General features: G+C 38.3%; 1 protein-coding gene across 6 annotated transcripts in view; it reads left to right on the top strand.

The window, feature by feature from the left end:
* Nucleotides 1–15813, top strand: part of LEF1 (lymphoid enhancer binding factor 1) — a 124955-nt gene that overhangs the window by 77555 nt on the left and 31587 nt on the right. For 3 of the 6 annotated variants that reach the window (XM_039468017.2, XM_039468018.2, XM_074396538.1), the window contains exons 4-7: nt 5342–5474; nt 11207–11297; nt 12966–13049; nt 15087–15209. In XM_039468017.2, coding sequence (XP_039323951.2) covers nt 5342–5474; nt 11207–11297; nt 12966–13049; nt 15087–15209 — 431 coding nt within the window. The remainder of the gene's footprint in view (nt 1–5341; nt 5475–11206; nt 11298–12965; nt 13050–15086; nt 15210–15813) is intronic. The other 3 variants (XM_039468019.2, XM_039468020.2, XM_003929467.4) reach the window with 1 other exon arrangement.

Raw genomic sequence — 15813 nt, 5'->3', positions numbered from 1 at the left:
CTTTGTCTGAGGTGATTCCTGTGCCTGGGACAGAGACCACACAGCCATTTCATAAATGTCACATGCTGTCAGGTGTGGCCCAGATGGACATCCCAGTGTCCAAGATTTTATGAACCTGGCTTTCAGGAAGGCCACATGGTGTACGAGTCATGAGCTTGGCCTCTAGAGCCAGACTTCTGCCTTTGAATCCTGGCTTTGCTGCTTGCTAGGGCACATACCCTTCAAGAATATTTTCTTCTCCATGCCTCTTTTCTCATCTGTAAAAGGGGGATAATCATAATACCTGTCTCAAAGCTGTTGTGAGGATAAAGTGCTTAGCACACAGTAAGCACTTGGTAAGTGTTAATTGCTATAATTATTACGTATTATGTGAGTAGGTTGTCCTGATGGTGATTTGCAAATTCAAGAAAGGATTTCAGGCTTCTCCCTAAACAGCCATGTATGAGTGCTGGATGTGTGCCAGAGAATTTTCTTCCAGAATCCACTCTTTACATTTTCTACCTTTTTTTTTTTTTTTTTTTTTTTAAGTATCCACTGTTTTTATCTTTTCCTTTGCTCATCCACCAGTCACCTGCCCGAGATTAAAGAATGTGCAGCTGGAATCAAAACGAAGGGTTTTGGTCTTAGCCACTTACTGCCCTGTGAATGAGCTTAAACAAGTCACTGAACCTCTGAGCAAAAGTGGATAATTTGGGGTGACTTAGGGCTGCCAAGTGTCTCGCAAAGATGGAGTAACTGTGCATCCTGTTACCCTGAGGTAATGAAACAGAGTGCAGGTTGGGACTACCTGGTGATTCTCCACTGGAAGCTAAGACTTATCTGATTGTATCTATGAATAAAAAAGAAGGTAATTTTTACCCTTTCTCCCTCCTTCCCTCCCTTACAGCAAGAGGTATAGTAGGAAAAGCACCTGAGTAGGAATCAGAAGACTTGGATTCCTGATTGAGAGCCAAGTCAGCCAATCCCTGACTTGGAATCAAGTGTCGAATTTCTCTACTATTTGATTCCACTGTACTGGGGAGCCCCGGGGATTCATTCCCATTGTACTCAAAGTGTCCCTGTGTTGCTGGAGTTGTGCAGTGAGCAGGGAGGTACTATTTTGTACAGTGGTCTTGCCTTGACCCACCGATTCCCTGATGACCTCCATTTCTCAGCTTCCAGTCTGTAAAATTAAAATGAGCTAAAATAAGCTACTAAATGTACTTGAGGTTTCTTACAGCTTAAACATAATGCAAAGGCACAGACTTAGAGACACACTTTTTCCTATCATCAGGCTTATTTTCTTCATAGTATTTGATACTCCCTTTTCAGATTTTGCTTTTCTTTTTAGTTTTTTTTTTTTTTTTTTTTTTTTTTTTTTTTTTTTTTAACAAATATTTTATTTCCAGTACCTACCTCCTGCTGCTTGACCCCACTTCCAGAACCACGGAAAGTAAGCTGGATGAATTAGAGACCCTATCTCTATGTTGGACATTGGTGCTAGAATAGTGCTTGGAACATGTTAGGTGCTTAGTAAATACACACATATACACACAGTCATGTGTAACTCTGCATATAATGTAGCCACTTAAGTTTCTACAGACAGTCGGTTGATTATTCTTCCCCTTACATACTCCCCACAAGAAAATACATACCACATTTTATTAGGAGATTAGATGAATGGAATTAAGAATGGTTATACTGGCTGTCTTAAAACTTAACCAAAGTAGCAATGCTAGGGTTCTCACCTTGTGTGTGCACGTAGTGTCAAGGGGCAGTGTCTCCTGAAATCAGAGGAAGCCTGCAGATTTTTGGGCTGAGGACTCTTGACTGTGATGACGATGTGCCACGTATCTGCAGTGTAAGTCGGAATCCACTTTGTTCTGTTTATATACGTGGTGGAGATGGTTGGCAGCAAGCAAAGCATAACCCTTGGAATTCTGCTCACACATGCTATTGAAATTTCATATTACTTTTATTATTTGGCCACAAAAATGGACATAATCCTTGTTGGCTGTAACACACCTGCTAGTACTGCTTTCGCTATCCATCTTGCAAAATATAAGACAAGGCCAGAGCTTAAATTAAAATCCTCGGCTTCTTATCTCCTTCCCACAGGAAAGCAAATCTGTGTTGAAAACCGTAAAATTAAGAGGAGAGCAAGGATAGCATAATTTAGCAAAAATTCATGGCACCAGATTCTGAGCTATATGACTGGAGGGATAGGTCAGACATTAAGATGCTGCCTGCTAATGCAAGTTCCTTAAGGTGGTGCTCTGGAAAAAAGAATATTTCCAGAAGATTTCTGCAATGTTTACTCTTTATAAGTACCCTAAGAAAATATCTTTGTAGATTGTTTGGCAATTATGCTTCTTTATGAAACTTTCAACATGAAACTAAAAGCCATTATTCTAAAGTATATTTGAAATCTATTCATTTTAACACTTCAATGTTGAGATTTGTGTTTCTGTTTTAAAAAAGAGTTTATGATAGCCTCCTCCTATCCCCACCCCCACTTCTAGCATTCTAAATTCCATATCTTTAAGAAGCTCATTCTGCTATTTGGAAAACTGCATCATTAACACTTGAAAAGCATTTAAAGATTTGCTTAACCTTTTACACATTTATATGCATAGATATTTGTGCTGAGGTGTGTAGAGAAAAATCATGTGGCTTTGATAATAGTGCTCTATTTAATATACGCCAAGAGCTATACGAGCTATGCAAGTTTTGCCATTAAAGAGGAGCTGATAATTATAAAATAAGGAAAATCTAGTATGAAAATTATATCATTTTCTAAAAACAAGTGTTTTTTTTTTTTCCTTTGCTACCCCCCTGCCCCCCGTAAGTTTCTTTTGGATGGAAGTTGTAATGATAGGGTGTAAGGAGAATTACTAGGGTAATCATTTCTAAGTTTCCTGAGGGGAGCCCTTCCCATTAGAGCCACATATTTTTTATGGCTAATTTGTAAAAAATATCAAGTTCAAAATTAGTGTATGTCATAGATACAGCCACCATACACTAGTCTGTTATGGGGGCCCTCTTGAGCAGTCAGATACGGACTTACATTTTAAGCAGTTCACATTGTGCGGTTTTAGGCACTTTGTCAAATTTTTTAAAACTGTGAATATTTGCTTCAGGAGAAAACTGATTTTACATGCATTTTAGTCAATAATATAATAAGATCTTACTAATTCAAACTAATTATGATGAAGGCATGTCTGAACTAGTGAATTCATTATGCTCCATTTCTCTTAAATTCATGTTATCCATTACTGTAGTGTTTTTAGAGATTTTTCTGCAACTGCTTTAATTACTAGATTAGTTTAAAATCAAACAGACACCTTTAGCAGGTATATAATTGTGTTGAGTCTCCTTATATTTGGTGAAGGCATTATTGGGTCTCTTTAAAATGATCCCCCTAGAGCAGCTGTTAATAGGTATAAAAGTACAGTTAGATAGAAGGAATACTTTGTAGTAAGTACAGTGAGGAAATTATAGCTAACAATAGATTATTTAACAGCTAGAAGGGAAGAATTGTAATGTTCACAACACAAAGAAAAGATAATGTTTGAGGTGATGGATATCCCAGTTATCCTGATTTGATCATTCTACATTTTATACACGTATCAAAATATCACATATACTGCAAAATTTCTACAACTATGCCATATCAATAAAAATAAAAAAATAAATAAGTGATTTTTCAAATTAGGTTAAACCTACCTAAGTCTTCTCTATATTTTTTGATTATTTAGTAAGCACTTTCTGGTTGCAGGGAGATCAACCTTAACTTTGTAACCCAAGTGATCACAGGTTTCAAATTGACAAGGTTAAAATAGATAACCTGGATTAACAAGTGTTACTGTTGACTTCCAAATTAAATAATAAAATGTTTGTAAACAAGTATAAGATATAGAAAGTGTGTTAAAATATACAATTTTAACAATTAAAAATATTCTTAAAAGCAGTATCTTGGCTGGGTGTGGTAGCTCACGCCTGTAATCCCAGCACTTTGGGAGGCCAAGGGGGTGGATCACGAGGTTGGGAGTTCAAGACCAGCCTGGCCAACATAGTGAAACGCTGTCTCTACTAAAAATACAAAAAGAAAAAAAAAATTAGCTAGGCATGGTGATGGACACCTGTAATCCCAGCTATTTGGGAGGCTGAGGCAGGAGAATCTCTTGAACCCAGGAGGCAGAGGTTGCAGTGAGCCAAGATTGTGCCACTGCATTCCAGCCTGGGGGACATAGTGAGACTCTGTCTCAAAAAAAAAAAAAAAAAAAAAAAAAAAAAAGGCAGTGTTTTATATCATGAAGTTCAACTCGAGATTGGAAATTCCCTTTTATCAATTAATAATTCTGAAAACTAGAGAAACAAAAAATGCACTGAGGGGCCAAAGCATAATGGATAGTTGTGTTTGATTGACAAAGCTATAAAACTTGAGAAAATGGTGTAACATGGTTCTTAAAGATGTACAACCATAGAATTATGAATTCTATAAGCTGAGGGTATATCAGTACAGAAAATTTATACTTATTTGGTTGTTTAAAAATTTGTCTTTCAAATTGACAATATTTATTCATTTATTTATTCATTGGGCAGTTTTTTACTTTTTTGTGCCAGGCATATGTAATAAATAAAAATGTTGTCAAACATTCATAAATTTTATTCTAATTAGCTCTTTATTGACTTAACCTGAGGAAATAATCTAAAAGAGAGTGTAAAGATACACGTACAGAGATTCGGCCAGGTGCTGGCTCGTGCCTATGATTCCAGCACTTTGGGAGGCCGAGGCGGGTGGATCACGAAATCCACAAGGTCAAGAGATGGAGACCATCCTGGCTAACATGGTGATGCCCCGTCTCTACTAAGAATACAAAAATTAGCTGGGCGTGGTTGTGCATTCCTGTAGTCTCAGCTACTTGGGAGGCTGAGGCAGGAGAATTGCTTGAGCCTGGAAGGCTGAGGTTGCAGTGAGCCTAGATTGTGCCACTGCACTCCAGCCTGGCAACAGAGCAAGACTCTGTCTCTGTCTCCAAAAAGAGAGAGAGAGAGAGAGAGAGAGAGAGAGAGAGAGAGAGATTCATGCCATATGGAAGAGTAGTGATCAACCTAAATCTCTGAAGAAGACCTGGTGAAATAACTAATAATTCATGAATATCAGTGACATATTCATGTGTTTGAGAAGTATTTATCATGGAAAAATTCTAAAAGAGACAGTTCCACTTGTCCAGGTCTGAAGGTGATTCTTGGGTTATGTCAATGACTGGTTGCTGCTACTGTGTGATTTTTTTTCTTTGGGAGAAAAGACTGGAGCTGGGCATCCATAGTAACTGTTGACCTTGTGGTTACTTTGCAGTCAAATAAAGTGCCCGTGGTGCAGCCATCCCATGCGGTCCATCCTCTCACTCCCCTCATCACTTACAGCGACGAGCACTTTTCTCCAGGATCACACCCATCACACATCCCATCAGATGTCAACTCCAAACAAGGTGAGAGTCCCTGTCTTTCCAGGCCTCTTTTGCTAAGTGAAAAGAGCCAAGTCTCGTCAGTGTGAGTGACCCTCCAGATGCTGGTGCTCCATGTCACTGGGTGGATCAGAATACATTGGACAAGACAAGAGATTCATTTGATAGCAGTTATTTAGAAACACACAAGAATGTGTTGCTTTTACTATTCATGGTTAAAAAGCAGAAGAAAAGCAGAGCAGGGCCACCTTCCAAGTGGTGGCAGCTCTGAAAATCTTTCCTTCACAATGTAAACCAATAGGTTGTGCAAATATACTAAAAATTCAGTACCCTCCGATACGCATTTATTTCAGCATGAGGAAGGTGTTGATGCTGGTTATTTTAAAATAGGAATGGGGAAAGTAGGAGATTTTGACTTCAGACATTCTTTTGAATCTCTCTTGGTTATTCCACTATATCCCCATGTCGTTTTATCTTCTGTTATTTACCAGCAGTAGGTTACATGTTATAAATAATCCTTGACATATAAAATCTATTTAAAGTCCAAGAATCATGAGCCTTATTTTGCGCTTCTTCATTAATATTTGCTTCTACTTTGTTTATAGAAAAAATATATAGTGCAAGAGGTCTGAAAATTTAGAACATTTCATTTCTGCCTGACGTGTATGGGTACGAGATGGGAGTAGAACAGAGAGCTCTGGTCCACAGACCTTCTGGTCCCATCTGCTCAGGGCAAAGCTCAAGGGTGGATTTACTCTCAGAGTGGCTCATTCCTCTTTGCATACACATGCATACTTGGACTTCAACAGGGTCTTTGAAAGTTCAAAATAAAATATTAAAAAAAAGAAAAAAAGATGTGAAGGCAGAGAACATAAAGGGGGAAAATTTGCCACTGTCTACAATTTACCCTTTTGTCCACCCCTTTTTGAGACTTACAATGGACAACAAAATTTAATGACTGTGTGAAATCGAGTGGCATAGAGGCTAGGTGTTGTTTCCACTGCTTGTGCGTATTTCCTCATTCAATACTTAACACTCTCACTTCCCTTCATTGTTAAAATAGAATGCTTATTTGAACACTTAGTTACTAGTGCACTAGACTTGAGTAGAGTCTGAGTAATTTAACTTCGAGAAGGTGAGAGTCACTTAGGCAGACATTTCCAGGTTTGTCCCTGTTTTATGTCTTATTCCCAGACCTTCCTCCACCCTGCTTCCTTTAATCAAGAGCTTCCAAAGAGTTAGGGATGTCAAAAAGTCAGGTCTATGGCTATATAGTGAGAAAGGGAATTGAGAAAGGGGTTTCAGGAGGCAGGTGAGTTTGAGGGGGACCGATCTTGGTTGTGGTGAATTTGAAGTGTCTGTGAGATACCCAAGGGGAGACAGGAGGTAGGCCACTGAAATATGGGGGTCATAATCTCAGAGCGGGATCTGAGCAGGAGGTGCACATCTGGGAACCTATTTAGTTGTTAATTATTTCTTTCTTTAACTACTTATTTAACTATTTATTTAATTAAATAGTGCTTACCCTGTCCTAGGTCCTGTTTGAAACTCTTTGAAACATTAACTTATTAAAAGAATAAGAAATCAACCATAGTTCAGTACTTTTTCTCTCAAGAATAATAGGACAGTTCAATTTTTTAAAATAGTGAAATTTATAACTGGCTCTCAATTACACTTAGAGTTTCTTTTCTGTTTCCGTCTCTTACTGTCACTGTACCTTGTTTTCCATAATTGTAAGTTATATCTTTTTTTTAAACAAACTCTCCAAAACTACAGAGAAGAGACTAATGGTCATCACCAGAAGTTACCTGCTTGCCGTTTCTTAAAGCTTCATTTTGTTCTTAAGATTGGTGTGGTTTTTGTATTATAGTCCATATACTATTTGTGCTTGTTTTAATGTAAGATCCTGTTTTGTCGCTGGCTTCATGTTCCTTATCATCATGTAATTCCAGAGTTATATAACCTCCAATTTGGAAAAAGCACCCACTTACATGATACTGAGTTTATATCATTCCAGTTGGTCCTTTGGTTGCCAAGAAAATAAGCTTACTAGATCTCCTGCTTTTAATTCTTTCTCTCTCCTGCCTTTTGGGGTATATCATGAGTTCAGCTGGTTAGCACATGATGGTACTGAGTTCAGAGCAGCTGGTTTCAAAGTTCCTAGTAGACTAGTTAGCTGTATCTTCCCCCAACCCCTCTGCTTCAGCCAAAAAAAAAGCAACCAAACAATGTCATATTCCTACTTTAGATAGAACTATTCCATAAATATAAAATATTTTCCAGGAGAGCTCATTCATTTGTGGAAAAACAGCTCCAGGTTAATTTCCTATTAGGGAGGACATTAGTTTTCGTGTGTGTGTGTGTGTGTGTGTGTGTGTGTGTGTGTGTGTGTAAGGGAAAGTAAGTTAGCACCAATCTTTCTTTCTACTCATTATGAGTTTGGTAAAAATATTAAAAGGGAAGTGCTTTTAGGAAATCCTAGGTTTATATGTCTGTTTTTATCCACATTATTCATTTTATCCTTACAAATAGCAACAAATACTTACACTTTGCACCAGGCACTTTTCTGTAGCACATATATTAATGCATTTATTCTTCATAACAATCCTATTCTGATTTTATAAAACAGTAGCAATTAATAACTTCCTCAAAAATACACATCTATTTAGCAGTATGTCCATATAGTCTGACTTCAGTATTATTTCATCTGTGTCTTCAGAAGTTACCTATAAAAGTTTAAAAATCTTGAAGGCTATGCTGAGTATATCGTCTAGCACATACTAAGTGTTCAATAAATCCTAGTTGAATAAATTATGCAAAAGGTGCTGTGCATGGTAGTTCATGCCTGTAATCCCAGCTACCCAGGAGGGTGAAGCAAGGATCACTTGAGGCCAGGAGTTTGAGGCCAGCCTGGGCAACAGAGTGAGACTCCCTCAGCTCTAAAAAAGTTAAATAAATAAAAAATAATCTTTAAAAAATGATGTGAAATATGTCTTCAGTGGCATAGCAGTTGGTGGAGAGATACACACTTCTGGGAATCTTTGAAAATAGGATCTTAAAAGGACAGTGACCTATTTAGAAAACCCAGATCCACTTTCTGCTCACATAATGACATAAGCCACATCATGTATTTGCATGTACATGCAAAATGATTGATAATATTGACCCCACATATGGAATGGGTCTACTTTAACACTTTTGATTGCACTTATTTGTTTCTTCAGTTGGTCAGAAATACTGAGAGCCTCCTCTGCAGAAAACCATGGTTTGATGCATAAACTGGTAAAATATGATCTTTTTCTCCAAGCAGTATATAAGCTCATGCTGGAAATCATTTGTACAGACTGACTATAAAACAAAATGAAGAGCATCCCAGGTACCATTTTAAAAGTACAAATAAAAAACTTGTAGTTTCAAAGAAGAAAGATTTCTCAGAGAAAATTACCTATGAGAGGACCATTTGAAAGAATAGAATTTCTATAGATACAGTCAAATTAAATACCTAGCGTAGGACCTTCTGTGAAGTTCCTTCCTTCTAGCAGAAGTATGAAATCCAACTAGTTTTTATTTTTTGTTCTGTTAAATAACTTCTGAATATTATCACTACTGCTGTGTTCTAAGCATACTTAGAACATGGAATAGCATGGAGAGTGAGAGTTTAAGCTTAAAGACATGTGACTGCAAGTAAGTTACCCCTCCATGTCCCAGTGACAAAAATTCAGGACAGAAAACAGATGCCTTAACAGTTACTTAGCCCCTCTAGACCTCCATTTCCACACCTGTGAAACAGAGGAATTAAGGTAATTCAGGACCAGGCATAGTGGTTCACGCCTGTAATCCCAGCACTTTGGGAGGATGAGGCAGGTGGATCACGTGAGGTCATGAGTTCAAGACCAGCCTGACCAACATGGTGAAACCCCTCTTTAGTAAAAATATAAAAATTAGCCAGGCACACACCTGTAGTCCCAGCTACTCGGGAGGCTAAGGCAAAAGAATCGCTTGAATCTGGAAGGTACAGGTTGCGGTGAGCCAAAATTGTGCCAGTGTACTCCAGCCTGGGTAACAGAGTGAAACTCTGTCTCAAAAATAAAATAGATAATTCAGATAGTCTGTGACACCTATGATTTTCAAGTTAATAGAATAAAACACTCAAATTTCTACTAAGTTTCTAATGTTTTTCAAAGTTGGTCTAGTTATATTGATTTTATTTTATTTCGTTCCCCAACGCCCCGCCCATGACTGAGCAATCCCCTTACAGACCCTGAGATTTGGGGAGGTATCTGGATCTCAGAGTTAAGGGACCAGCAAGTTGAAAAAACTCCTCAATGATTCTGATATGTCAAGAATCACCACTGCAAACTCCCCCCACCCCCAAAAAATCCTAGAGTAAAAAATTTATGTTCCACTGTAACCAAAAGAGTCAATATTTCTAACAAAAACAATTTTTTTAAATAAAGGCTATTTGAGACCATTGTTTTAAAAAGAGCAAAACGTGAGATGATTTAAAGTAAGCTCTCTGTTGAGAGATTAAAGACTTTTTTCCTTTCCACCTACTTTCTGTAAGAATTGAGAAATAGTTTGTTCTAACTTCAAAGTTGAATTAACACCAGCTTTGAAGATAGCACTTCTTGTCATTCCCAGTTTCAAGGCTTTCAATATCTTTAAGATACAAATGAAATTCCTGGTCATTTTAAATAGTAAAAAGCAGAATATTTAAGAAACATCTTCCATGTACTCATCTAATTCCATATATTAGCCAGTAAATAATATTTACAGTCACTGAACGTATAATCTGGGTGTTAAACCTTGGAATATGTGCTCGTATATGGAAGTGGCCTTTTAAAGCCATCATTAGCTATGTGAAGACACTTCTGTGGCTTTTTTCTATTCCGAATCAGTTTCTCCCAAATACACTGAATCTAAGTTTTTGTATTTTATATTTTCTGCATTTGTCTTGTCATTTTTTTCTCCTGTACCTAGGGTAAGGTATAAACAAAAGGGCGTCACTTGGGACTAGGATTACGTGTAATCTTTAGGTGGTTTTCACAGTTACAGGGCAGTGTACTCCAGGGAGTGTGAGCTCAAGAAACAATTTGGTGGCACTCTCATTTTCTGTGGAATTCAGCTAATTCAGAACAACTTGACCTTGCAGCCCAGAGGACTCAACTTGATGAAGAGCTTAGTTGGAGCTGAAGTGGCAGACAGAGACCAAATGAATCATATCAAGTGTGACCATTATGGGGCTGAAGATGATTCCTAATTAATCTTTGATCCTCTGAGGTGTCACATTTCCCAAATCTAAGTGTCCATAAGGGAACCAATGAAAATATGAAAACGTCGATTTACCTAATCCTTGAACACCATGGCAAGCCATCTACTTATGAAGGGCTGTCATTTTCCATTCCACAGAAAAACCATTTTCATGCTATACAAAACAATTGTCTACCATTTTCTTAACTAACATGAAATAATGAGGGCAAAATAAATAATTTAAAAGTCTATTTTGATGACTATATTACTAGCGGCATCTTTACTCCTTTAGGAGTTCCTTAATATAATATTATCTGAAGGCCCAGTTTTCCCAGATGTTGAAATCTTGAGAAACGCTAAAAATATTGACTCCTGTTCTTTGGATCTGGTGAATAAATATTGTTTCATTCTAAACTTTAAGTATGAATGTTATAAAACCTGTAGTTACTTTTCTGGTTAAATATCCTGTGAATCTGAAAATGGTACCTCTCTGTTCTGTTTAACAGGCATGTCCAGACATCCTCCAGCTCCTGATATCCCTACTTTTTATCCTCTGTCTCCTGGTGGTGTTGGACAGATCACCCCACCTCTTGGCTGGTAAGAACCTTGCCGCAACCTTCAGCCAGGCATTTGAACTCATGTTCTTCCACTTTCCATTCATGGAAATTAGATTTGCGAATGATAACACTTGTGGAGTTGAAGAAATTTCACATCAACAAGCAAGGCGCTAACTTTATTCATCTCAATTTAAAAGATTAAAAAACATACAGACTTTAAAATGGATTGAATCTGTTTGCTAATACGGGTAGAAAATGACTGTAGCATTTGCTTTGAAGCTTATAGTTTCATGGGTTCAATTTGTGGCTTTAGGCATTTGCTGTGCCTGTACAGTTAGTGCTCAGTGTGGTTTTCCTTTTCTAGTTTTTTTTTTTTTAAATGAACAACTTATGTTTTTGAAACATTAACTTACACATGTAGAATATCTACCTTTGCTTGTAAGTGGGCAAATGAGGTAAATGACAAAAATAACTAGAGAGAAATTCAACAATATAAGAGCTTTTGGATGTTAAAGAAGTAAGCGTCCAATTTGAGTTCAGAGTAGTAAAAAACTGATTTGGGGGCCTTGTTTTTTTCGGAATATAAATGCTAATGCTCTTTATTTTGTTATTTATTTCTAAAAATATGCTAACTGCTGCCTCCAAAATCTTTTCAATTATGAAGGTGAAGGAAGTATACTTTGGGAAGAAAGAATAATGCAGAATAGCCTATTTTTATTATTTTATGATTAGCCCACTAATCATTTTCTTCCTTCCATTCCCATACTCTCTCCACTCTTCCCTCCCCAGTTCTCCATAGAAATAATTCTCAACTCCAGCACCTATTTCTCTCCTTTTTCCACTCGGTTCTCTACTTCAAAGCCCCCATGTCATCGGTCCACATCTCCATAGCTGGACATCCTTGCATTATCCTTCTTCAGCCAGGAAGTCTTATCCTGCCATGAACATCCAGCTTTCTCTCTTTCTCTCTCTCTACCTAACATTACATCTCTTAGTCAGTAACTGCTTGAACTTAATTGATTATGCATACACTTTCAAACCTAGATCAATTATTCTGTCTGAACTTAGCGACTTAGGGGCAATAGTCCTGTGCTGAATTGTACCACTGGCAGCTAGAAATAAAGTCTGTGTAAATGAAAAATGAGAGATGTAGAAAGAACAGAGGGAAAGATGGACTTATGGTGGCGAGAAAACAATTCCAGTGAATTAGTCTTTTAATTCTTGACTTTAACATATATATGGGGGGAAAGTACGGTGTTTTCAAAATGTTTATTTTTATATAAAGTTTTATTTTCTTCTTTCTTCCCTTACCTGAAATTCTCAAAAATTCTGACGAGTCACTCAGCTCCTTCTCTGAAGGGAATATTTCAGTATTCTCAGGGTTCTGTTATATTCAATAAACATTCAAGTGCCTACTTTGTTCAAAGCATTAATGGGGTTGGGAGAGGGGACGGAATAAAAGAGACGTAATTTGTGAACAGTGTGTTTCCAAGTTGAGGGTGGGAGTTTTCGTTCAAGGCAAATTATGGTTTGATTGGGTGGCGGGTGAGGAAGGGGAAGGGTTACATATCTGAAACCATGTGGGGGTCTGTAATACTTCCACCAGATTCTGTTTGAATATCTCCCTCTTCTCCCCTCATCCAACTCTTACTGCTGGTTGGTAACTCGTGTTTTGTCATTGATGGGTTCCTTTCTTCTGTGACCTCAGGCAAGGTCAGCCTGTATATCCCATCACGGGTGGATTCAGGCAACCCTACCCATCCTCACTGTCAGTCGACACTTCCATGTCCAGGTAGGTGGAGGTGGAAACCGGGGCGCTGGAGGACAAGTTGCTCTTCTCGTGCTTGCATCCTGTGCGCCTCTGCTTGCCTTTTGGTCGGCTAGGAGGGTGCATACCTCAGCCATGTGTCTGTCTGTGCAGTGTGCCTGGCTCCCACACTAGGTGTCAGAGAGAGTCCCGGGTAGGAGCCCTGCACTGTGCCGCAGCCACACCAGCCACACCATCGGGGAATGGACACAGCCTCCCTGGAAAGCATTGCCTCCAAACCAGTCCGTGACCGCCTGACTGTGGGATGGAACTGTCTGGAAAGCGGGCATTACAAGAAGAGTTTGTTTGATTCAAAATATGCCGGAGGAGGATAAAAACTGGTTTGGTCTCAGTTCTATAATATGCTTCATTTGTGGAAAGTTATATCAGTTTGATGCGGCAGTGTTTGAAAATACCCAGAGCCTAGAGCCTTCCTGGATGGAGGCTGTCGGAAGAAACAGAACGGTGTGGACAGGCTGGCAGGCCGTACAGGGTGTATGTCCTAGTGTGTGAATCAGGCCTGTGTGGACATGGTTGTGCCAGCGGAGCTCGGGAGGCCTGCTGCGCTTCCCCGAGAAGCTGCTGTGTGTGATGCTTTTGCTTCTGGAGAGGATGGCTCTGTGCCCTGTGCTTGATGTACACACATTTGGGATGCATTATCTGTGTGTTCGATGTGGCTTTGTCAAGGGAGCTAGCATTATTGTGCCGGAAGTCAAACTGGTAGGTTATTAACTGGTTGTGAATCTGTCTTTTTTATATGGGTATAAATTTCATATTTTCTCGGGTGAATTACAGCTTAAAATTTTCTTTTTCAGTGACTTGTAAATGTAGCTGATTGTGGGAGGAGATGGAATCAATATCTTTCCCCTTAAAACATATTTTTATACTTTTTAACATTGTAAGAACCATCTGATGTTAGGATTCTGACAGGCAAATAACTAGCATCACGTATTTTTGCAAGTAATACATTTAACAGATCATCGTTATTTGGTCAAATATTTGTATTTTTACCATGCTTCCTTAATATTTTAAAACTTGTTTTTGAAAAATGTATGTCCTAGCTTAGTTCCTTTCCAGATGAGGAAATTAATTGTGTAGGCTGTGATGAAAGACCTGAGAATGTTGTTCTTGCTGAATTAACTGTTTACTTTAAAACAGTTTGAAAAGCAAAGATTTCTAAAACATATCCAAATTTATCTAGAGAGCATATTGAAAGGACTGTCTTTATTTATTTATTTTTCTTGCATGGCAGTTTCCCTCCTTTGTGTTGGCTGGTGGTGGATATTTGAAGATTTTTTGATACTGTACAAGCATACTTGGGGAAAAGCCTTTGGCGGGTGTAGTTTTTAACCTTGATGCAGAACTGTATCCTTCCTTTAAATTAAATTCTTCTCCTTATTTCTGTTACCAGTTTTCCATAAGATGTGATCTCTGAAACATTAGTTTATGTCTGCACAGAAAATCATTTTGGATGATGTTAATGGAAACCTTATTAAATGGGAGACTGATTCCTGTCCTTTTTCTCAGTTGTTCCTTCCTAATATGGATGAGGAAGCCAACATGATGAGAAAATTTTCATTGTGATGGTTTGCTTAGGAATATAGGCAGAGATTTTAACATGTGGTACCTTTTTCTTTCATTTAAAAATCACTTTAAAAGCTAAATCTTAAAGTGTTATATTTCTAATAATGACTTTTAATGAAATTCTTATTTTAAAATTGCTTTGCAAGAAAAATGATTCAGTTTTTTTTTTTAATCTTATGGCCTATAGCCTTCCTAGAAAAATGTCATATTCTACTATTAGTTTGAAAAAACTACAGGGAATAATTATGAATATTTCCACCTGAATACAGAAAGAAAAAAATAATTATCGGCCCACTCTAATTTTTAGTTAATGTTTCTGTGCGTAAAGATGTGTTTTTACTCTTAGCCGGTAGCAGTTAGTGGATTGCTTTGAAATTCCATCTCGCTTTTGCTACAAGAGCCAGTAGTACATTGTTTTATTCTCTTCCCTTCTTTTAGGTTTTCCCATCACATGATCCCCGGTCCTCCTGGTCCCCACACAACTGGCATCCCTCATCCAGCTATTGTAACACCTCAGGTCAAACAAGAACATCCACACACGGACAGTGACCTAATGCACGTGTAAGTATCCACTCGGGCTCTGCTGTGGTTGCCTTAGGCTATGCAGGATTTCTACACCGATGCTCCTTTGCAGCAGTGATCCTTCACCTCTTTCTGTTACTGTGAAACTCAGTGGACCTCTGCCTTGAAAGCTCTGTCCCTGAGGACATTAAGCGGCTTGATTCCTTCTGTGCTGATTTTGATCCTGCAGTTAGAAAGGAGCACGGACCTCAAAAGATCATGGGAACCCCATCAAAATGGAGAAATCTTCAGAGCATGGGCATTCAAGACTCTGGAGTTTAGCCATTTATCACTGAATTTTCATTTGGTTCAGATTTTTGGCGAGAACCTATTCCTACCTGAGTGAAGTAGACTGGAGGGTTTAATACACCTTTTTCTGGAAGTACAGTTACCCTGGGTCCAAGCTTCAACAGCACAGAATTCAAGGGAAAGAAATAAAGCCCAAGATTCCCTGTTGGGCCAGGGTTGTCTCAAACTGTTGGAGCAGGGCTAAATTAATTTACTCTGAAGAGATTAGTAATTGAGCTTCTTAATCTAGGTTTTGTGGATGGGACGGTGGAGGTGGTAGGCAGCGTATGATAGTCCATAAAGCCCTCGCAAATGT

Source organism: Saimiri boliviensis, chromosome 3 (genome assembly GCF_048565385.1).
Source record: "Saimiri boliviensis isolate mSaiBol1 chromosome 3, mSaiBol1.pri, whole genome shotgun sequence".
In the NCBI taxonomy this organism is placed as follows: domain Eukaryota; kingdom Metazoa; phylum Chordata; class Mammalia; order Primates; family Cebidae; genus Saimiri; species Saimiri boliviensis.
The sequence above is the reverse complement of the archived record's forward strand: the minus strand, read 5'-3'. Positions and strand labels throughout refer to the sequence as shown.